The following is a 24,883-nucleotide window of genomic DNA, read 5'->3' on the forward strand; positions in this document are numbered from 1 at the left end:
GCACTTTCTTTCCTCCGCTTCAAGAGTCAAGGCATAGAGAGCGTGGTCCTCTGCCGTGGGCTTCTTCCTGGCCCCTGTCAGGTGCCCCCAGAATGAGGGAAGGAGCAGCGGGCGGGCAAGATACGCTGAGAAGGGGCTCGAGGCCACTGTGTCCCATCCACTGCTAACTCAGCTCAGGGGGCGTCTAATCTGAACTGCAGAGAACGTCCGAAAACACAAACAGAAGTGGTTGGAAGATGACATGCTTCGGGTTTCTGAATTATGGTACAATAAGCGGGAATTACTTTCTAGTTTCAAGCACAGTTCTATCTTATCTTTACGGGGCAGAGTTGGGGACCTCTGAAGAGTGACAGAGCTGGAAAAGTGTGTACAACTGGCCACTCAAAGACAAAAGAGAAGCACCGAGACAGACGCCGTCATCTGTAAAATCCCTTAAACCACGCAAGTGAAACAGACCCGAGTACCAAATCGCAGAACCTCAATGTTACGGAAATGCAATTTTGGGGATCTCCTACATTCCTAATGTCCCAGGCACTAATCTAAGGCTTAATGACACAGATGAAGAAGAGACTTACACACCTGCAGATTCATGGTCAAGGAAGGGAGACATGAGTAACTACAATATTGGATTAAAAAAACAAAAAGCAAGGGAAGGAGTAGGCGATTGAGAAGAAACGGAGGAAGGACAGAAAGTGTTTTCCGCAAAAGGCAGAGAAGATGATGGGCTGATGGCAGGTACCTTCCCCTCAATGGTACACACGTAAAAATTAGTCTGAAGAAAAACATGGAAAAATTCCTGGATATGAGAAATGAATGACCTTTTCTTCCCCCCCCCCCCACCCCCAGTAAGCTGCATGCCCAGCGTGGAGCCTGCTGCAGGGCTTGAACTCACAACCCTGAAATCAAGACCTGAACTGAGATCAAGAGTTGGATGCTTAACTGATTGAGTCACCCAGGCACCGTCAATTAATGACCTTTAAAGGGAAGTAGGCTCCCTTGAAATTGAAAGGCAATCAGTGTCAAAATTCCAATGTAGTTACACATTATGTAGGAAGGTAACTTCCCCCCCCAAACAGTTTTTTGCTAAAACTGTGGTAACACCGTTTTCCTAATTGTTGTTCTTATTATGAAAGGGTCAGCCTGCATTAAATGGGCTGTCTGATGGAGTGAAGCAGAGGAGGCTATCTCTCCGGCATAGTGGAATGGGGGGAGAGCAGGAAAGAGCAAAAGCACAAAGAATAAATGGAGATAAATCGCTTTTACAAAGCCTGAAACTCCCTAAGTTTCAGGTGACCCGACAGCAACCTAATAGGCTGCCGTAACAAAACACTCTTCAGAGGAACGTAACAAAATCTAGAGCACAAACTACAGTATCTGGTATACAAAGAAAAATTACCAAACACGTGGAGAAACAGGAAAGCTTATAACCCAGGGTCAAGAGAAACAAACCCAAGGACGATCCAGATGTTAGACTTGGCAGACCAGGGCTTTAAGGAGCTCTAAGTGCGGTAAACAGTGCATGGAACAAAGTGTAATGAAGATACAGGTAGTTTCAGAAGACACGGACACTTGGGGTGCCTGGGTGGCTCAGTCGGTTGAGCGCCCGACTGCGGCTCAGGTCATGATCTCACAGCTCGTGAGTTCGAGCCCCATATCGGGCTCAGTGCTGACAGTGCAGAGCCTGCTTGGGGATTCTCTCTCTGTCTCTCTCTCTCTCTCTCTCTCTCTCTCTCTCCCTCCCTCTCTGCCCTTACCTACACTCTTTCTCTCAGAATAAATAAAGAAATTTAAAAAAAATTCCAACCTGAAACAGAGACAGACCAAAAGATTTACAAACGATAACCAGAGCCTCAGTGAGCTGTGGGCAAATACAATGGGTCTAACTGATGTGCCATCAAGCCCCAGGAGAAGACAGATGCAAGGGGTCAGGAAAAAGGTTTGAAGAAATAATCCCCAACATTTTCCCAGAGTTGATTAAAAAAACAGTAACAGACTAAGCAATGTCAGGGAAGAGCGAGCAGGATAACACCGAGAAAATCACACCTGCTCACATCACAGTCAACCTGCGCAAAACCTAAGATAAATAGAGGCAGAGCAACATGACAAATAATGGCTGGCCCCTCATCGGAAACAACACAAAAGAGGATGACAGCTTCCATGCACCAGCACAGAAAATAAATCGTAAACCTGCAATTCCACACTCAGCAGAAACATCTTTCAAACAGAAGGGTCTATTAACCAAAAAGAGGTAAATACGAATGCATCTAATTTCAGAGCTTCAAAATATATCAGCAAGGGATGCCTGGGGGGCTCAGCCGGTCAAGCGTCTGACTCTTGATTTCGGCTCAGGTCATGACCTCATGGTTCATAAGATCGAGTCCCACGTGGGGCCCTTTGCTGACACTGTGGAGCCTGCTGGGGATTCTCTCTCTCTCTGCACCTCCCCCAATCATGCTTTTTCTTTCTCTCTCTCTCTGTCTCCCACTCGCTCTCAAAATAAACATCTAAAACAACACAACAAAACATAAACAAGAATTGACAGGACTAGAGGACAAAACAGAAAAATGCACAGTTATAGTTGAAATACTAACACCTGTCTGTCAGTAGTTAATCAAACTAGACAAAAAATCAGTGAAGAAACAATGGTGGAAACGCTGGCCACCCCCCTTGACCTAATGGACGTTTGGAGAACAATATACTCAATGAGACAGCATGGGTGCTTCTCAGTGCGCACGACACATTCACCCAGACCAACCATATTCTTGCCGTAAAATCAATCACAATAAAGTTAATAGAACTGGAGCCACAAATCTCAGATCACGTTGAGTTAAATTAGAAATCAGTAACAAGAACCTATTTAGAAACTCTGCAAATATTTTAAAATTGAAGAGCCCATTTCTAAATAATCCTTGGGCTCAAAAAATAAAATACAAGAAAAATTAAATGTTATTTTATTTTATTTTTTAAAGTTTGTTTATTTATTTATTTATTTATTTATTTAGAGAGAGAGAGAACGAGAGGGGGAGGGGCAGAGAGAGAGAGAGACAGAATCCCATCCAGGCTCTGTGCAGATGCTGGGCTCAATCTCATGGTTCCATGAAACCTTGACCTGAGCCAACATCAAGAGTTGGGATGCTTAACTGACTGAGCCACCCAGGAACCCAGGAAAATTAAATGGGATTTTAAATGAAATATGAAAATATAAAATATGAAAAATGAAAACAGGCTACTAAAAATTGTGAAATGCAGCTAAAACAGTAATTAAAGAGAAATTTATAGCTTTAAATGCTTAGACAAGCTTTTGCATCTTAACAAGTTGGAAAAAGAATACCAAGTTAAGCCTGAAGTAATTAGAAAATACTAACGATGAGAGCAGAAATTAATAAAATAGAAAAGAAACAATAGAAAAATCAATAAAGCCAAAAGTTGGTTCTCCAAACCAAGTAACGGAATTGCTTATATCTAGAAAAACTGATCAAGAAAAAGAGAAAAACACACATTACCGATATCATGATTGCGAAAGGGGCATCACCAAAGACTCTACAGATGTTGAAAGATAATAAGAAATATTATGAACAAATATGTGAACACAGATCCAATAACTTAGAAAAATATGGCAAACTCCTTGAAAAACACAATACACTAAAATTAATGGGAACGGAAATAAAAACTCAGAATAGACCTAAATGTCTTAAGGAAATTTGAAATTATAATTAAAAAACCTCCCCACGATTAAAACCCCAGCCCCAAACAATAGAAACTGGTGACTTCTGCTAAACATTTAAGAAAAAAACAGCAATTTTACACAAACTCATTCAGAACATAAAGGAGGAAGATACTTCCTAATTTACTTTACAAGGTAAAATGATACTAATGCCTGACAAGGATGCCCAAGGACATTATAGACCAAAATGCCCTTGACCAAATGGGCACCATGCTTCACAAAACCAAAGCAAATTGGACCCAGCCAAGTTTTTTATTTTTTATATTTTACTTATTTTCTTTTTGATAACAGAGACTTGGGTAATGAACGAACTCCGCTAACCAAGAATACAAGGTTATTTCAACACTTAAAAACCAGTAACCAAAAGCACACAGACAAAGAGGGAAACCATGTAATAATCTCGGTTGATAGGGAAAGAGCAGTTGACAAAGTCAACCCTCATTCATTACCCAAAGTCTCAACAGTCGCTTTCTTAATCTAATAAAAAGGGCATCTATCGGAAGCCTACAGTGAATATGCTACTTAATGGTGAAATACAGAACACTTTCCCCACAGACATCAAAAAAGACAAAACTGTCTGTTCTTACCAATTCTATCCAAATTGCTGTGGAAATCTTAACCATTATGAACAGGAAATAATCAATCCATCCATCCACCGATAAACAGACACATAAATGGTATTTGGATAAATGACTTACAGATTAGAAAGAAATAAAACTTCTTTCACTCACAGCTGATATCGTAATTTACATAGGAGATGCTAAGTAATATGTATACATATATATTTTTTAATTTTTATAACGTTTATTCATTTTTGAGAGAGAGAGAGAGAGAGAGAGCGCACAAGCGGGGAAGGGGCAGAGAGAGAGAGGGAGACACAGAATCCGAAGCAGGCTCCAGGCTCTGAGCTGTCAGCACAGAGCCCGATGCGGGGCTCGAACCCATGAATTGTGAGATCATGACCTGAGCCGAAGTGAGATGCCCAACCGACTGAGCCACCCAGGTGCCCCTGTGAGGAATATATTTTTAAACTACTAAAAATAGGGGCGCCTGGGTGGCTCAGTGGGTTAAGCACCTGACTTTGGCTCAGGTCATGATCTCGCAGTTCGTGGGTTTGAGCCCTGCATCGGGCTCTGTGCTGACAGCTCAGAGCCTGGAGCCTGCTTCGGATTCTGTGTCTCCCTCTCTCTCTCTACCTCTCCCCCACCTGTACTCTCTCTATCTCTCAAAGATAACTAAACATTAAAAAAAAAATTTAAACTACTAAAACTAGTACAGATTTAGTAAAACCGTAGGACTAAGTCAATACAATCGTTTTCCTATACTTAACAATTAGCAAATGAAAGTTTTTTTAAAATGTCATTTACAATCATGTTAAAAGCACACAAGAGAGTAGTCAGATTCATAGAGACAGAAAGTAGAATTGTGGTTGCTAAGAATTAGGGGGAAGGGAAAATGGGGTGTCATTGTTTAATGGATACAGAGTTTCAGTTTGGAAAGATGAAAAAGTTCTGAAAATGGATGGTGAGGACAGACAGCCACATAAGAGTGTGAATGTACTTAACACCATTGGATTATACACTTCAAAATGGTGAGATACTTAGGAGAAAACCGAATAAGATACATACAAGACCTCCACACTTAAAACTTCAAAACACTGTAGAGAGAAAGAAAAGGGACAGAAATAGAAACATCTACCATATTCACAGGGTGGACCATTCAATGGCTTTAAGGAGTCCATTCTCCCAACGTGCAATCCCACCCATCAAAATCCTAGCAGGATTTTCTTCCAAATTAGTTTCACTTATGCAGTGAAAAATAACTCTATCATGAGAAATTTTTTTTAAAAAAGAAAAGAACCAAGTGGGCACAATTAACAGCACCAGTAAGGGGCAGACTGACATCATGTACCTCCGGATACAAGACCCTGAAAAGGAAACATCACTTGATCCGCTTTTAAGTAAAAAAAATGCATGGCCAGAATCTAACATCATAGTCATAACATCATAAATATCAGCCAAATCCCAGTCCAGGGACGTTCTGTACAATAACTGCCTTGCACGTGTCAAACATTTCGATGTCGTGAAAGGCTGAGGAACTGTTCCTCACTAAAGCAATACGGGGGGCATTCTGTCCCAGGGAGGGGGTCTCCACAGAATCACTGAGGCCATGAAGGCAACTGGAGAGTGATGCCAATCTGACATACACCCTGAATTTGAAGCTGCTGTTCTGTAAGGAAATACGGTTGATCTTAGGGAATACGCACAGAAGTATTAAGGGGAAAAGGGTGTGATGAATGCAACCACTTCTCAACTGGCCCAGGAAAAGTAACACTTACAAACATGCACGGGCAAGTGATAAATCAAATGAGAAAGGATAAGCCTGGGGAAAGAGATCTGGGACTACGTATTACTCTTCGTGGAACTTTTCTGTACATTTGAAGCAATTTCAAAATGAAAAGTTAAAAAAAAAAAATCCCAGCACATACTTTTGTAGAAATTGACAAACTGGTTCTAGAATTTACTTGCAAATGCAAAGGTACTAGAATGGCCACAACAATCATTAAAGAGAGGAAGAATGAGGGTGCATTTACACCATCTGATTGTACGATTTACCGTGTTGCAACCGTCGAGACAATGTCATGTTGGGATATGAGGACAGGGCAATAGGACGCGATACAGAATCTCAAAATAGATGCTCACCTGTGGTCAACTGATTTTCAATAAAGGCACTAAGGCATTTGAGGAGGACCATACAATCGTTTCAAAAACAATATTGGAAGAACTGGATATTTGTATGGAAAAAATAAACCTGAACCCATAACTCTTACCGTACACAAAAACTGCTTTTGAGATAGATCACAGACCTAACCATAAAAGCTAAAACTATAGCATTTATAGAAGAAAACACTGGAGAATGTCTTTATAGTATTGAGACAAGGAAAGGCAAAGATTTCTCAGACACGACACATAAAAGAAAAAAAAAATGACAGACTTACCAGAATTAAATCTTCCTGTTCATCAAAAGACAGCACTACAAAAATAAAAAAGCAAACCACAGACTGGGAGAAGATATTTTACATATTTGACAAAGGAATCATATACAGAATATATAAAGAACTCCTATACCTAAATAGGAAGATACCATAGTAAAACTGGACAAAAGCCTAACAGACACTTCACAAAAGTGTGGCCTGAAAAGACGGCCCACTTTTGGTGATGGGAAAATGTAAGTTAAACCCCCGTGAATCATCACAACACAAGATGATGAATGGCTAAAATCGTACGAGGCCACACGTCGGCGTGGACGTGGAATAATTGGAACGTTCACACACTGCTGGTGGCAGTGTGAAAATGGAAAGAGCACTCTGGGGAAGAGTCTGGCGATTCCTTATGACTTAGGTACACATTATCATCTGACCCAGTAATCGCACGGCCAGGATGCATTCTAGAGAGATGAAAACATGCTCACAAAAATACTCGAACACGAACGTTCATAGCAGCCTTAATTGTAACTGCCCCGAAGTGGAACCCAAACTTCCATCAACAGGTGAATAAACGTATTGTAGTATCTTCATAAAACAGAATAGTTATCACCAATAAACAGGAATAAACCACAGGAACAATCATTCAGATATTACATTCCATGAAAGAAGCCAGACCCAAGGGTCTCCCCAGAGGATGTAAGCACCCCATGGCAGGAATTTTTAGTGTCTGTCTGTTTCCTTCATTGTCGTATCCCCAACACCCTGAGTAAGGCCTGGCACATCCTAGGCCCTCAATATAAATCTGTTAAAAGAATGAATGATTTCCTTAAAAATGAAACACTGTGTTTTATATTTCTGAATCCAAGACGAAATGCTCCTAGCCTCCAATTATACTGACATCGTATTAGATGCGGCAAAAGCGTCCACATGATCCAAACGAACACGCCCGACACCCAAATTCATGTGATACAAACTCAAGTCTGCAGCACCTCTTAGAAATACTCACTTCTGCCATGGCCCTCTCTAAGGCCAGGATCACACGCGGCGTCCAGAGGCGGAGAAACGGCGGCTCCGGCGTTACCGGTTTACCGAGAAGTTAAGTGTAATTCTCCTCTACTGTGTTCACGGGGCTGGCCCCTCCCGGGCCAACCTTGGAAGGTTGGTATTTCCTTGGATGACTTTGGAGGTCGGTGTGTAAAAAGCATTCATCCACGCATCATAGGGCATACCAGCTAATGCATGGGCTTAAGTGAAAACAAAAGGCTAAGTGGGAGCGTTAAATGTGTTACTACACGTCCAGTGCTAATACTCTCGTTGCCGCTAAAGCGCAAACGTCTTCGCCTGTGTCGCCTGCGTGGTCTGAATGAAGGAGAGTGTGCGTGTTCTCTAACTACTTTACCCACGATGATCTCTTCAGTCACTTGTTACCCACATCGTCCACTCTTAAAATGAACTACCTTCCTATCTTTTATTCAAGTTCCGCGCTGTGGGATTCCGGGAGTTACGTTTTCCAAGAAATGGAACCTATCGTTAATGAGAAGTCATGGAGAAAAAAAAAAAAAAACAAATCAGGCTGGCTTCTCTCCTCCCAACAACTCAGTTTGATTAGGTCGGTGGTTTAATGGCTTTAACATCAAATGCTCTGCGTCAGCCTTCTGCCTGAGCTAGTTTACTTACCAACGGTTAAGGCAGCTTGGTTTCTCCTGAAGTCATTTTTAATCACTGGCTTGGCAGTCTCAGGTTTTGTGTTTTTTTCATAGTGCTATTTTCCCGTAATTAGGATAAAGTTTGAACTCGGTTATGACAGTTCCCTAAAAATACCAGTGGAAGCAGTTGGAGGGAGCAGACAGCCGAGTTCTGTTTAGACACGCCAACCGTGGGGTGCCTCTGAGTCACCCGCCTGGAGATGCCCATGGCTGAGGTTGGGGGCCTGGAAGTGGGGATTCCAGGGCCACGAGCATTTGGGTGGTGAGTAGCCGAAGCCTCAGAGTCACCTGCAGTTTGCGAAGTAAGAAAATAAAGGGGCTCAGGACGCAGCCCCAAGGAAGACGGTTTCCCAGGGGCCAATAACGAACATAAATGGTATTTGTCCAGAACAACAACACATCTTCCATTAAGCAGTGTTTGTTGAAGCCCATTATGCGTGCACACACTTTGTGGCCCATGAACTCGGCCCGGGACAGCAACACAGGAAACACGGAAGTTCTCACGTGCAGGTTTCGGGGGCCACCCCGCCACCGTGCGGCCATGCCACCGGGCTACCCCATGGTGTGCGTACGGGTCTGTAGTCATGAACACGAGCCACTTTTTAAGACAGCAGATAAAAATGCAACCCACATATGAAACGTGAGACACGCAAGTGTTGCATTAATCCCCTCACGTTCCCCAGGCTGCTACCTGAGTAAGCTATAATAACCCTGTCTTTGAACTTGCCTCTGTGGGCTAACAGCCTGTTCTGAAAGGCTTTGTTCCCCATATACACACCCTCCACACCCTCCCTCCAAAAAGATGAAAGGAAGAGCAATGTTTTAAGGGTAGTAAATCCCTCTACCTCCCCGGACACACATGAACCGCTGTCCGGCGAACCGCCAGAGTCTGGGCGTGTGGGTGCGTGCGGGCAGCAGCTGGGGGCGTGACCTTGGATGGGAGTCACTGCGGCCGTCCCTGCTCGTGTTTCCGGACAGCAGCACGTCCCAACGCTGACCCGCGGCACTCGGGGATCGGCCAAGTCTCCGCTATTACTCACCGCTCAGCTCCCCACTTGGAGGCCCCAGCACCCCGCTTGTCCAACAAGGAAAGAGCCTCAGGAAATGGCCCAAGAGAGGAGTCACAGGTGGGAAGAGCGGGTGACACTCCAGGGACGAAAATGGAGAACGTGTGGACACATCTGGCTTAAGCCCACTGATTTCCCCCTCTTTCTGTCCTGGTTTTGGTTAACTTCAGAGATGCCACAAGGAGGTGGAGGTTAGTCTAGAGACCCGTGATCATGGTCAAGCGTGGGTACCCCCGACCACCAGGTGCCCGATTACAGAAGGTCATCTGCCACCACAACGCAGCAGATCAATTCAGCAGCCTCCTCAAAGAATAACTCCCCCCGACCGAGGGATTTCAGGCTCGAACTGTAAAGCTCCCCAACTCAAGGAGTTCTACTATGCAACATAGTACGTTCAAAGGAGAGAAACTACACAGTCACCTCTGTGTCTGAAAAAGTAACAGCAAAAACTGGATTTCTATGCAACTCTAATAAAACACAAACTGACAAAAATCCGGATGGAGGAATAAAAAGACAATGGCCAGGAGATCTAAAAGACACGGTCCGGGAATAAGGCGGATGTATGTGTCAGCTTAGGCTGCTGTGACAAATGGCCCAGATGGGGTAACCTGACTTCTCATAGTTCCGGAGGCTGACAAGTTCAGTATCAAAGTGCTGGCCTCTTCAGCCCCTGGCTTGCAGATGGCCGCCTTGTCGTTGTGTCCTCACATGGCAGAGAGAGAGAGTTCTGATGTGTCTTTCTCTTCTTGTAAGGAGAAGTCTGGTATTTCTTACAAAACTCAGCACACAAATACCCTGTGAGCCACACTCCTCCCAGGTATTCACCTAACACAAATTAAAATGTATGTCCACCAAAACGTGGATGATAATATCCTTAGGACCTTTCTCCAAATAGTCAAAAGATGCAAACTACGTAGGCATCCATCAACAGAAAAGTGGGTAACCAACCGGTATGGTTATACTGTGGAACATTCTTCAGCAAAAAAGCGCAGTGGTCTATCGATACAGGCACAGCACAAATAAATCTCAAAAACATTATGTTAAGTGAAAGAAGCCAGCCTTAAGTGGCTATGTGCTGTAGGATTTCATTTCTATGAAGTTCCAGAACACATTAAACAAGTCCATGGTAGAAAAAAGAAAAAAACAAAACAAAACAAAACAGAACAGTGGTTGCCCGAGGAGGAAGTGAGTTGCCTAAGAAGCTGCATGATGGAACTTTCTAGAGTGATAGGAATGTTCTGTGGCTGGACATGGGGTTTGCACCACAGAGATTTTTTAGCATTCGCTGCACCTTATTAATGGGATACTTAAGATCTGCGTGTTTCATTGTATGTAAGTTTTTTTTTTTAATGTCTATTTATTCTCAAGAGAGAGACAGACAGAGACAGAGTGTGAGTGGGGAAGGGTCAGAGAGAGAGAGAGAGGGGAAACACAGAATCTGAAGCACGCTCCAGGTTCTGAGCCATCAGCACAGAGCCTGACACGGGGCTCGAACTCACAAATCGAGAGCTGAAGTCGGATGCTTAACCGACTGAGCCACCCAGGCGCCCCCTCAGTTTTAACTCCAAAAGAAGAAACAAGACTGGGACACAGTCACTGAACTCTTGTCAATGATTTCCCCGCTGCAATATTTACGTACAGAGACACAAATACCTATAACTGATCATGAAACACATTAAACAAATAAGTTGGATTGATGATGGAGAGACGGGTGGTAAGGTTAGCACAGTGAAGTGTATGTATACGGCAGGGTCTGGTTGGTGGGTATATGGATCCCATGTTCATTGTCAGATCCTTTCTGCTTTTCCATATGCTTGAAATTCTTTTTCCTAATAAAATGTCAGGGAAGAAAAGAGCATCTCAAAGCATGAAGAAAATGGTCCTTGACACAACAGTTCAATTTAGATGTTAATTTCCACCAACTTTATCCTACAGTTCATTGTAATTCCAATCAAAAACACCATCGGAATTCTTCAAGGAAATTGGGGTGTTCTTTAAGACCTGATACAAACACCTTAAAATCACTGGTGACTACTGATAAGTGACAGAAAAATTTTAATTTCTATGTGATCAACTAAAAATCACGAAGGAACAATGTGACGGCAGTGGCCAAAGACAAGGAGACAGGCGACAGAGTGGAAACATGAGTGTCCAGAAACAGCGAGCAAACGTCACTGGTGGCAGGGAAAATAAAGTAGTCGATACCAGTCTTCCTCCTTCAGAGTAGCAACAACGAAGAGATTTATGGGAATCACCTTGGAAGTTAGGGAGAAACGGGTCCTCCCTTCGTGGCCGGGAAGGAACCCGCGCACACCTACTCGGCAAGATCACCGATCAAAGGTGATCCTGTGCCCCTGCGTGTCTACGCTTCAGAATGTCCCCCAGAGAAACACCAGCCAGCCTCGGGACACACACAGGGAGGCCACGGTGGATGTGGGTCAAGGGAAATTCTCATCACTGTGGGAATATCACACGCTTCTCCCGGGACAGAGAGAGGGAGAAGGACAACCCGGGAAGTTTAAAATATACTGACGTCCTGGGCATCAAACATGTCCAGTGTGATATCCTTTAGGTAAAAAAGTGCACGGCAGCCAGAGGAAGCCACGCTCCAGATACACGCGTGTGCTAAACGCTCGGAGAGGCCTTATTTGGCACCCACCCAGTGGGAGACATGATCCTGGTACCCGGGCTGGGGGTGGGCCGGGGAAACTTTCACTGGACCTGGATGGCCTGAATAGTTGGTCCTTCATTAAATGCATCCTTAATTAAAATGGATCCTTAATTAAAAATGAGAAAAAAATAAATGCAAAAATATTGCTGAAATTTTTATATAAAATGTGACTATAGTTGATATTTACATGTTTAAGAATTACATTGTGATTACATATAAATTATATTTTGTGTCTTATTTCCCAATAGTGTCTGTTTGTGTTATAGAATGTTTACATAAAGTTTACAAGTATAAAAAAATAATTTCAATATTTTTGAAATCACTTTGAAATCACAGACTTTTTCTCCAAAGACTCACAGCTGTGCCCCGGACGATGGCCACACGCATCAAACACCACAGCAGGTGACGCGGTTGGGGGCGGTGCTGGGATTTCCGTGGGAACGGCCTCCCCGTTTCCCAATGTGCTCGGGACGCCCGGGTCCTGGGTGGCCCCAGCAACCTGGCCTGTACTCCCACACACGCCCTCCAGCCTTGTAGGGTCACGGTCACGGAAAGGAACGAGCAATCGTTGCTCTGAGACATTCCTCCCTCACCCTGAGCCACGGAAAACAGAAGTGTTCCGGCCCGAGGCCAGCACGTCGCCATCTTGTGTGAAGACGAGCCAGCGTCCAGCAAATTCGGCAAAGACATGTGCTTGCTGGATTGAAAAACCCGGATTCTTACATAACGGAAACCCTCAGGGAATGAGAAAATGGTTCGAGGAAAACAGATACTTACTGAAAGTTATGATTTGGGCTGTGTGTTGGACCTAAAAAGGAAAAAAAAAAAAAAAAAGATAGGCTATTAATGCTTTATAATTTGGAATAAAACTTTTTTCCAAACCAGCCAATGGTAAAGGCAGCCACAGCCCAATGCACTCATTTGTGGTGAGCCGTCCTCGGGCCCCGGGCTTTGCTGCTGCCCAAGATTATACGGCAGGGACGATGAAAAACCACAAAATATGGAAGAGACGCTCTCTGTGTGTGCAGAAACGTCTAGAGGGATTTTTGGGGTTTTCGCTGTCTTCCCTCTCTCTCAGCTCATCCAACCTTGACTCACAAGATCTGGTTACTAACAGGGGCCCAGATGGTCTGGAGCCTGTGTGACAGGGCTGGGGCACCGTGGGGACCATCTCACAACTGGGATGAGAGAGGAAGCGTCCCCTCCGGTCGTGTGATTTCCCCGCCACCTGTGACGGGCACAAGTGTGTGGAACCATCAATGCGCTCCGCTCTGGGTTCTGCCTCTCAGCCGGGCCCAGGCTTCTGCGGGTGTCCGTGTCCCCGTCTCGGGGTACGCGAGGCCGGCCTCCCCCACCCGGCGCACAGCCTTCCCCCTACGCCTCGAAGCTCACCTTTGTGTCTGGGGTTATTTTCTGCACTCCAGGTTTACAGACCATTCCATCTGTGTCTGTTTTCCTTTATGACTAGTAAATGGCTAACAGGTTAAGCCGGGACCTCGTGCACAATGGGAAAGGCCCCGGGGAAATGGTTTTATGGATTTCCTCTCTGCTGGCTCGTGCGTGTTCGGTTTCAGGCTGCAAAGTAATCTCCTGTTCCGTGGCTGCGAGCGCTGCTGGCTGATAACCACACGCCTGGGCCACCCCGACTCACCGAGCCGCACGAACAGGACGCCGGTGGCGGTAATGGTCTTCATCCCGTTGGTGGCCACGCACTGGTAGTAGCCCGTGTCTGTCGTGTCCAGATCTTGGATGCGCAGCCGAGAACCGTACTCCGTCTTGCGGATGATGACGCGCCTCGGCTCCTGCACGACCGGGGCATCGTTCTTTAGCCACCGCACGGTGGGGGGCGGGTTTCCGGCCACCTTGCAGTGCAGGATGGCCGTCTGGCCTTGCACTATGGTGATGTTGTTCACCGGCTCCAGAAAATTCAGAAAGTAGCCTGCAGGGGAGAGAGCGGTCACAAAACAGCAAAGCTGAGCGAGGGCCGGAAGAAAGGGCTGCCTGCGAGGAAGCCTTCCGTTTTCTCTCATAAGTACAGTCCGTTCCTGTCACTGGTGGGGACTACATTCTAGAATGTTCTGAGAGACATGCGTCAGCAAACACTGAACCACCGCTCCCGGGGAAATACAGCGTCAGGTTCCTTCGGGCCTCTGGTCGCAGTATTTTCATCATTCGCGGCATAACCTCATTTTCTGTGTGTTTCCGCTTAAAAACGCCTTATTAACACGTATTGTTGATTCACTGACACCGAGCCCACGGCTGACGCTGCTGTTAACTCATGCCTGAAAGAAGCTTATCTAACACGTGGTTTCCTACCATGAGGCACATCACAGCCTTCTGGTGTTTAGGAACGCTAGGCCGCCCTTCAGCACTGTCCCCGGGGGGATTTTGAACTACAAAATCACCCGGGTGCCTGGGTGGCTCAGTCGGTTGAGCGTCCTGTTTCGGCTCAGGTCATGATCTCATAGTTCATGGGTTTGAGCCCAGCATCGGGCTCTGTGCTGACAGCTCAGAGCCTGGAGCCTGCTTCTGATTCTGTGGCTCCCTCCATCTCTGCCCCTCCCCTACTTGCTCTCTCTCTCTCTCTCTCTCTCTTAAAATGAATAAACGTTTAAAAAAACTAAGCTGCGAAATCACCAAAACAAAGCACAAAAGTGCAGGGGAAAAAAAGACTATACAGACCCCAAAAAGTACCCTTGTTTACAGTAGAAGCTGGGACAATTAGACGGGTGTCGCCTTCTTGGGCCTCAGCTAGGAACGTGTGCATCGGGCAACTCTAAATGTTCACGGCTCTGGGCACGCCTAAATGCCCCCAGTGCACCAGGAGTACTGATTTGGGGTTACACGTACACGTTAGGCAGTGGGTGAACTCGAAAATACGGAACCCGAAAATGAAGATCAGCCGTGTTTCTCTCTGCAAACCCTAGATCTTAATCCAACCTCAGGGACTCGTGATGTAATTCGCACTCGGAAAGGCCATCCCCCCTTCCGGCCACAGCACCTTAAAGCTTCGATGAGGAAAAATCCAAAACAGACAAAACAGACACACACTGAAAAATGAGCTAATCCCTGGCCGGGACAGAACAAAGGTGTCTAGGCCGAGTGCTGCCGAAGGCTCTGTCCCACGGCACCCCTGGCAGGAGCAGGGGACCCGGGCACAGCCCCACGCGGGGTGCAGCAGGAGCGGGGCTGGACAGTTGGGTTCAACCCATCCAGGGACGGGATTCTCAGCTGGTGAACAAGAGGAAGTGAAACAGTTGGCAGGGGAGAGGGGTGTGTGTGTGTGTGTGTGTGCGCACACGCGAGTACGCGCCTGGTGTGGGTCAGGAACTGAGAGATTACTCGAGATGGACGTGCACTGCTAAATTCCATCAACACGTAAAAAAAAAACCAAAACTAAGGCTCGACAGACAAGACGGTCAATCATGAGATGAACTCGCTTCAGACCAAAGGAATATAATTGAGCACTCTGAAAATGACCACAAAATACATTCACGTTCTGAATCTTTGGGTTCCTACGCTTTTTTTAAGCAGTGAGTTTGAAAGATTGAAAGAGGGCACAAATCTGTTAGGACTGCCTTAATTGGATGGCAAATGACAGGATTTCTAGTGGGCCCTTGGGGTACATTTCACAGCATGGATGGTGGCCCCTAGACGTTGTGTGGCAGGGGACAGCAGGGGGTGGGGACGCTGTGGGTTTTAAGACGAAGGGATGGTCTTACTTCACAAGGGAGGGTGGAGGCATAGCTGTTTGTAAAGGTGTCACTAATTAGCAGTAATCATCATTAACCACATCCTTAGCTCCTACCTTGATTCTCTCCTAACCAACCCTTTCCTCAGTGCACTGAAGTAAGTTGCAGGTGAGAATTCTCGTGGAGGGACACAAAGCTGGAATGTGGAACAACGCCCTGAAAAGACAGGCCGAACCAAGCAGGGTGGCATTCTGGACGTACACTCTTCATAAATGCAACTGCACAAGCTGGGCTGGGGGAACCCTGGTTCCCGCGGCTCCCACCTTAGACCCTGAGTCTTTGGACACTAAACCCGATGCGATCTGACAGTCTGCAGCGGTCACTTCGACACAATCTGGACCGCCCTGATTAGGATAAAGACACCACGTCACGGTGTTCTGGCCAGAGCCCAGCTTAATCGGGGGGTTTCATACGAAGGAAACTTCCAAGTTGCTTGATACTCAAATGCTTCGTCAAGGTTTGCATAACATGAATGCACCAGGGGGGCATATAAAGTGGTCATCAAGCCGGAATGGGAGACAGCAAATGACACATTAAAATCACAATGCTCTCTTTTGGGCGTGAGCTGAACTCCCATGTCCCCTGATGGGAGAAACTGATGACAGTTTCTCCAAAGCCCGGTGACAAACCGCAGCTTCCCAGCAGGCACGGGCAACGGGTCTGTATTCGGGTAGAACAGGAGCATCGGCGTCTCTGGGCTGATCAGCAAAAACATCTACAAGGAGCAGGCCCTGGGGATCTGGGGACCGGGACATGATGGTCACGACTGGCTCTCATCTCCTCCCTCTAGGGGAATCAGGTTGATGGTACTTCTCCCACGGCCTCCCTCCACTTTTAGGACGTTTGCACACATCCACCTGGGACAGCTCCACCAGCCGGGGCTGCGTCTCCTGAAAGATACAGGAGGATCTTCTTCAACACGGATACATTCATCTAGAAAGCGAGGGGGAAGTGGGGGAAGACGTCAGAGAGGAAGGTCAAGGGGATCGTTCCTTTTGAACCACCGAGGAGACTTGAGGAGAAGCCAGCTGGTAATTGCTGCACAATTACCACAAACAGACCCAGTATCTGCTTCTCCAGAATATCTTTTTTTTCCATCAAATAGGTACGGAAACACGGAATTAATTCTTCACCCTGCCCGCCGACAGCTTCTGCACTGCTGACTGACAATGAGTCTTTCGGTGTTCCCCAAGAAGGCTCCTTTCTGAGAAGTCAGAGTAGGGAACGTGAACTCCTGCCTCTCCTGCCCAGTGCAAGGACACGGAGAGCAGGGTGTTACCCCATCCCACCCGGCAAGGTGCCGTGAAACCATCTACCGGAGTCAGAACAAGGCTTAATTCAGAGATGGTGCCAGTATTTCCTTTTTAGATGCTTCAGCCGTAATAGCTAACGTGGCCTGAAGAGACGCGCATGTGCTGGAAGCAAACACCTTACGCCATTGACTTAATCACTCAAGCACTCTTGGCTCTGTCTGTTTCTATGAAATATCCAGATCAGGTGAACCTATAGAAGCAGAAAGCAGGTGAATGGTTGCCAGAGGCTGGGGATGGGGAACTTACAGAGTGACTCTTAACGGGTATGGGGTCTCCCCGTGGGGTGCTAAAAATGTTTGGAACGGAAGTGTGCTGATGGTCGCACGACACCACAAGTGTGGTCCTGGGTCAGCAAGTGCTCCTGAGGAGGGACGGGGAAGGTGAGACCAGGTCGGACAAACCAGGTAAAAGTGGGGGGTACAGTGGGGTTGATGGAAGTGTCAGGTGTGGGGGAGGGACCACTCTGTCGAAAGCATCCTTCCCCAGGTGCTGGCAACCACCCTCAGATTTGCTGGAATCCTGGGGTGAGGCCACCACCGATTTCTTCTGGGCCTGAGGTGTCCAATTTTTCTAGATCCCCTTCACTGGCAACAGACGAACACTCACCCCTGAAGCCACACCCTCCTCAGTTTGCAGACAGCAAAGGAGAATCCGGTGCAGTGATCCAGCCCGTATGTGGAGCTCTCAACCAATTCTTCTTGACCCTCCACCATCTAAACCAGGGAGCTCAGCTCTGTCTTCACACTGGAGCCACCTGGGAGCTTACAAGAAGACCCACGGTACCCAGGACCCAGGAAGGGTCTGGACAATGGCATTCGTCAAAAGCTCTAAGTGTGTAGTCAGGACCTGGGACACCTGCTTAAAAATGCAGAGGACAAAGAGAAGCTATGGTTTCTCTTGGGATGAACCAAACCCACCCAAGAACAAACTCAGCGCAGACCAGAGACAACCCCAAGATGAAGCATTGTTGGAAGAGAGCATCAGGACTGGAAAGAACGTGTCTGTATGTCCAGCACCAACCCCTGGAGGTTCTGGATGAGAAGGCATACGAAAGCCTCATCTAGCTGGGAATGGACAGGGCAGAATCTCCATGGACGGCACCCTTGCCTTGACATGGGTCTTATATCTGCCCCTACCAGAAGCTTAGAGAGACCAAAACCATAGGTAGATACCATGGTAACTTACTAAACTCATAGTACCCTCCCTAGGTGAATGCCTAAAACAGCCTTTGGGAAGAAATTAAGACGTCATGGTGAAGAGCTGATATCCATGGTATCAATGCCTCTGGAATTTTCTCTAACCTTCCCATACTCTTCCTCCACTGGAAGCGGGGGGGGGGGTCCCTTACTCTTCCGGAAACACACCCGGCTGGTCCCTCATCTTGCCGTCAACCAGAACACCCTGTCCTCAGATCTCTGCTGTTTCGCCAGGGTCAAGTCTCTGCCAAAAGGTCATGTCCACGGACAGTGTTCCCCTGGCCGCCCCATCTAAAACAGCTTCTATTCATTTCTAACCTTGCTCCCCACAGCACCGATCTTGGCCTGATGCTATGGCAGAGTCACATAATGGTTAAATTACGGTAACTGAAATAAGTTAGTAAGTTTTGACATCAAGAATAACAAAATGTGACTTTTTGGGGGCATGTTTCTCAACTTCATGGCTACTTCTTGTCCAGGTTCAATTTAGAATCACCCCGGTAAGTTTGATTTCAAGCCTGGGGTGTTGATGGAGCAAAGCTCTACGTTTAGAGATGATTCGTCTAAAGCCGCCCTCTAGACAATAGGGAGAAAGCATACTCTACATCTCAGTCTCGGGCCTTCTCACTCATTTAGGAATCTCTTTGTCATTTTCTTCCTACAGACCTTCACGTGTATTTTTAGGTAGTTTTTTAGGTATCCTGTAATTCTTGGCACTGGGGTGTGAATTGTTTTCATTTCTATCTAAGTAGTTTAAAGGAGGCTTAGTGGTTTAAGAAGGCGTGGAGGACAACTCTTAGATTTCTACATCAACTTCCCACTGCTGCTGTAACAAGTTAGCACAGACTTAGTGGGGTAAACCAGCACCAATTTATTGTTTCACACTTCTAGAAGTCAGAAGTCCTAACATCCAGGTAGTGACAGGGCTTTGTTCCTTCTGTAGGCTCTGGGAGTCTCTGTCCTTGCTTTTGCAGCGTCTGGAGGCGACACATGCCCTGGCTCGTGGCACTTCCCTTGCGTTTAGCCCCACCTCTGCCCCCATCACCACATCTCCAACTAGTAACGGTCACCGGCCGGCCTGCCTTTATAAGGACCCCTGCGAGTGTAATCACCTGGATCATCCAGGATCATTTCCCATCTCAAAAGCCTTAACTTAATCCCATCTGCAAATCCCTGCACCGTGAAAAGTAACAACACGTCACAGGTTCCAGGGGCATCTTTCTCTTCTGTCCACTGTGTATATTTTGCTTTTATCTTGCCCCTTTACTGAACTATCTTACTAGTTCTAACAGTTTCTGAGTCGACTGTCCTGGATTTTCCGTGCAGATCTCTTCTTCTTGAAATAGAAATAGTGTGGCCTTTTTGCTTTCAAAATTCATACCACTCACATCTCCTTTTGCCTAGTTGTTTTGCTCAATATTATTTTTTAAAATAATTTTTTAAACCTTATTATTTTGAGGGAGAGGGAGAGCGAAAGAGAGAGAGCACACCCGAGGGAGGGGTAGAGAGAGAGGGAGAGAGAGAGAATCCCAAGCAAGCTCCATGCTGTCATCACAGGACCCAACTTGGGGCTCGAACTCATGAACCCATGAGATCGTGACCTAAGCTGAAACCAAGAGTCAGATGCTTAACTGACTGAGCCACCCAGGCACCTCCCAATATTAGTTCGTTTTAATTTAACAATTTTAAATACTGAAATGGTACAAACACACAAAACCACAAATATTAATATAATAGATACGTGTGTACACAACATTAACATTTATGCTAACATTTTGCCATAGCTGATTTAGAACACTGTTAAAAAAAATTACACATCCTAGAATGCATCTAAAACCCACATTTCCCTGTTTCTTGAAAACTGGTTATGCACCAGGCCAATGCACATTTCTACTGTTTTATATTTTTAGAAATGTTCCCTGAAAGATCACTTTGTTAGTTTTTTTTCCCCATTCAATGTCAGCTTGGGATTTATTTTTGTTGATGCTCATTTATTTTAATGACTGTGTAATATTTCATTGTACAAACCAACCATAGTTTCTTTATCCTTTTCTCAAATGCAGGGCAGTAAATTGTTCCCACATTTTTGTTAGGGCTTAATCACCACCTGTACACACGTCTCATCGTGCACACATACAAGAATTCCTTGAAAGTGTCCACCCGGATGCAAGAGTGATGTCACGGGGCTTTGAAATCTCTCATTTATGTAAGTCTCAAGGGTGCCCGAAACCATCCACGTTCACCATCAACGTCAATCGAATTGTTTCCCCTTCAACTATGTCAACATTTGTGTTCAGGGGCCAAAAAACGTTTGCCAACCTGATAAATCTGAAATAGGGCTGTTTCACTCTCCATCTAAAGAATGTGTCCTGAGATGCGGCTCCTGGGTGGCTCTGTCAGTTAAGCGACTGGCTTTGGCTCAGGTCATGATCTCACGGCCCAGGAGTTTGAGCCCTAGCTGGGCTCTCTGCAGTCAGTGCAGAGCCCATTTTTGATCCTCTGTCCCCCCGCATCTATCTGCTCCTCCCCGAATAGCATATGTTTGCCTCTTCTCTCAAACATAAATACACATTCAAAAAAAAAAAAAGTAAGAATGTACCATGAGCTGGAGTCTCTTGGAAAGGTTACTGGCCCCTGGCCTCTCCTTCTGCAGCTGTCTGTTCAAACCTTTACACTGTTGCTCTAACTACTGCCATTCATACATTTTCTTTTTCCATTTTTTTTTAATTTATTTATTTTTGACACAGAGAGAGACAGAGCATGAACGGGGGAGGGACAGACAGAGAGGGAGACACAGAATCGGAAGCAGGCTCCAGGCTCTGAGCCATCAGCCCAGAGCCTGACGTGGGGCTCGAACTCACGGACCGCGAGATCGTGACCTGAGCCGAAGTCGGACGCTCAACCAACTGAGCCACCCAGGCGCCCCTTTCTTTTTCCATTTCTAATATAAGCATTCAGTGTGCAGATTCCCTTCCACTTCTTCTTCAGCCATCTAATAAGTTATTTAATCTCCATACGGTTGGTCGGCCAGACCCAAATATCTTCCAACTTACATTATAATATTTTCTTTTAGCTCCAAGTTATTGAAAGTGTGCCTACCACACTGTTGTCATAGAACCCGGTCTACGTGATGATGATTCTTCGACACCACTGATATTTGCTTTACGGCCTAGCACGGACTCAATACCTAGAGTAGCGTTCCACATTTTACCAATAAGAATGTGTTTTCTCTAACTGCTCAGTACAGGGATTTACATACGTTTTCTCTAACTGCTCAGTACAGGGATTTACATTAGATTAAACTTGTTAAGTTTTTCAAAGTGTTAATAGGCTCATCTATTACTTTCGATGACATGTGTGTTCACATACTCTGTATTTGTCAAATGGCTATTAGTAACTCTGTGAAGGTGTGTTTACATATTGGAAACTATGTTACTGGGTGCAATAAACTTCAGGTTTATGGCATCAGCTAGTCTTCATATACTGTCTAATGGTTTTGTCTAAAAGCCCATTTTGTCTGATTTTGAGGTAGGGTACGCTTTTTTTTTTAATTTTAATTATTTATTTTGAGGAAGAGAGAGACAGAGTGCAAGCCAAGGAGGGAGACACAGAACCCGAAGCAGGCTCCAGGCTCTGAGCTGTCAGCACAGAGCCCGACGCGGGGCTCAAACTCACCAATCGTGAGATCACGACCTGAGCCGGAGTCGGACGGTCAACTGACTGAGCCACCCAGGCACCCCTGATGTAGGGTACTCTTGATTAACATAGTCTTGCACTGTATTTTTAATTTTTAAAACCATTTTTATGATTATACTTTAGAAACGAATCCTGTAAACAGCATATTATTTAACATGTTAATTGATGAATCTTTACATATGAACCATGAGTTTTTTAACTGGCAAGTTTTATTTTGAATGTTTCCATTTTGTATTTTATTTCTCATTTCATTTTCATTTTAATCTGCCTTTCCTGTTTTCTACTTGATTGATTTTTAGAATTTTTCTTTTTCCCCTTTACTTGTCTAAAACATGTAGTAGGCAGCTAACTTACCTATTTTTTACAGGCAGACCTAATTTGGCAAAGTTTCCTCCAAATGCGACCAAATACAAGTGCCATGAAATGCTCAGAGATGCAACCACATGCCCACCCACCAGTTTTGAGTTACTGCTTCCCGGTGTTCAGTTATACTGGATATCTAAGCCCCAGCGGTCGTTATTATTTATGATTTTTACTCTCAGAGTTTATTTAGACTTGCTGACTTGTTAACCAAGTGCTTTTCCTTGCTTATGTGGCTTGTACTTCACCCTTCCTCTGGGCTCAGCTGAGCTCATCCTGAATCGTACTTGGTCTTTGGGTAAAGGACTGAGGTTGTAAACACCCTCTGTCTTGGTCTAAGAGTTATCCATGACTTTCACACTTGAGTAATAGTTTAGCTGGGTATGGAATTCTGGCCTGGCACTTACACTGCCATCTTCTGGCTTCTGAGTTTACTGCAGAAATCAGGCTGGTTCTTGTTCATTTGTGGGTAATCTGATGTTTCCCCTCTTAGGCTGCTTTTCATGTTTCCCCTCTATCTTTGCCAGTCCCACATATCTCTAGCTGTGGATTTATCTGTATATAGACTTAATGGGCCTCAGTACCATTCCCGATTCCACCAATTCTGTAAAATTCTCCACCAATACCTCATGAAATATCATTCCTCCATTTCCCTTTATTCCTCCTCTGAAATCTGCTTCTGCATAGATGCCGAATTTCCTCCCATATGTAGTTTCTCCGTGTGCTTTGCTGCTTTGATATTCCCTAGCTCCTTTTAATCTCCAGCTGGGCACCCTCTTGCTCCTTGATCTGCCCATTAAGTTTCTCATTTCTCCGACTACAATTTTTTATTTCTAGACAGCCTCTTTGGTTTTCAAATCCACCACTGCCTTTTCTTCCTTTATTTTTAATCCTTCTGGCTTCCTTGTTTACTAGCTCACCACTCATCCCAAGCCTCTCCGAGTGTGCCTTATAATTTTCCACTATAGGGTGGGTTTTCTGTGGGAACCCCTTGGGGACTAGGTTCCTGCAACAGTCAGTGCCAAGTCTTCACGTTAACTCTTGGGCCTGGGATTCCCTCCCCACAACATTCCCAGCATGTAAACCGGGTTTCCTGGGGGGTGGGTCCACGTCTTGTTTTTCATGGTAGCGCCTTCCGTGTTCACCCCCTCGGGCCAGGGCTGAGGCGAGGACTGTAGTCCCTAGGTCTCCTCGCCTGCTGCCAATCGCTTACCTACCATGGTCACTCAGTTCCCTGGACCCCACAGGTTCCTTCCTGGTTTGATGCTGAAACCCAAGGCCCTGCTGTGGCTGAGCCCTGATGACCGTTCAGAGGCCTTACATAGGGCACAAGAAATGTAAATTCTTTCATTCCTGAAGCCAAATTCGATTTCTGTCTCAACCTCTTATTTCTCCTGATTGAAGGAAATGTAATACCTCCAATTCCAAGTGATGTCAGTAAAGCTAAGGAATTTATTCACGTGATCGCAATCAGCATTTTCCCTCTCTTGGCTATTCTCTCCAGTGTCACATTTGAGTCTGGGGATACTCCTCCAGCCTCAGCGCTTGGAGGATTTGAGGCATCTGCAGAAGCCTTTTGCCTGTCTCCAGCATTTGCCAATGTGTGCACGCCTTACTGGTGTTCCTTCTACTCTGGAGCCCACGGATGTGTCCATAGCCACATGGGGACACGTGTTGGGGAGCCCGCATCATAAGTGCATGACACCTGCAAAACACCACTCTTTGTCTCAGATAAACTAAACCATGGGAACATTCTCCGAGGCTGCAAACAGAGTAGGACCACCTCAAGTGGCTCGTGCCCTGGCAGCCCAGGGCGGCCACAACTCAGCTTCCTCCCTATTCCTGGCTCCTGGTCATGTCTCCATCTCTCTTCGCAAGTGCACGTAAGCAATTAATTACATCTTCTACTAATTTTTATTGAGCACTTGTATGTAATTTAAGCGGGGGGGGGGGGGGCAAGTTAGTTTGGTCCACCATCGTAACCATCATTAATGCTCTGGAGGCCAAGATCCAAGCCAGAAAGAAAGTTCTCTGAAGAGGAAGCACAATGTTGTGTTGGCCCCTGGGGTTAGTTCACAGGCTCCCATTTAAACTCCTGGCTTCACTTCCCTTTTGTGCAAAATACGGGGTTTGTACTAATCTTTGCTCAGCTTTCCTCCAGGTCACAAGGCTTCCTTTTAGGACCATTCCAAACCACTCCGGACACGACAGAACAGGCCAGGAGGGGCCGGACCCCGGCGACTGAGAATCTGGCTAACTTGGATCAGTCAGCACCCCACAGCGTTAGAGGCAGAACAGAAGTCTTCCCTTCTAATTATCCAAGAGGGTTTCCCCTCTGCACAGCGGGGGAACTTTAACAATGATGCTAATGGATTCCGCGCCCCTGTTCCCGGGGCCAGCTCTCTGCTCACC

The 24,883-nt window shown here is 45.8% G+C and overlaps 1 protein-coding gene across 3 annotated transcripts in view; it reads right to left on the reverse strand.

Moving 5' to 3' along the window:
• ROR2 (receptor tyrosine kinase like orphan receptor 2) overlaps window positions 1-24,883 on the reverse strand; it is a 197,798-nt gene that overhangs the window by 14,756 nt on the left and 158,159 nt on the right. For all 3 annotated transcript variants that reach the window (XM_023243262.2, XM_003995323.5, XR_002737778.2), the window contains exons 3-4: window positions 13,806-14,093; window positions 12,932-12,962 (exon numbers count right to left, since the gene is read on the reverse strand). In XM_023243262.2, coding sequence (XP_023099030.2) covers window positions 12,932-12,962; window positions 13,806-14,093 — 319 coding nt within the window. The remainder of the gene's footprint in view (window positions 1-12,931; window positions 12,963-13,805; window positions 14,094-24,883) is intronic.

The sequence above is a fragment of the Felis catus genome, chromosome D4, assembly GCF_018350175.1.
Source record: "Felis catus isolate Fca126 chromosome D4, F.catus_Fca126_mat1.0, whole genome shotgun sequence".
NCBI classification, from domain to species: domain Eukaryota; kingdom Metazoa; phylum Chordata; class Mammalia; order Carnivora; family Felidae; genus Felis; species Felis catus.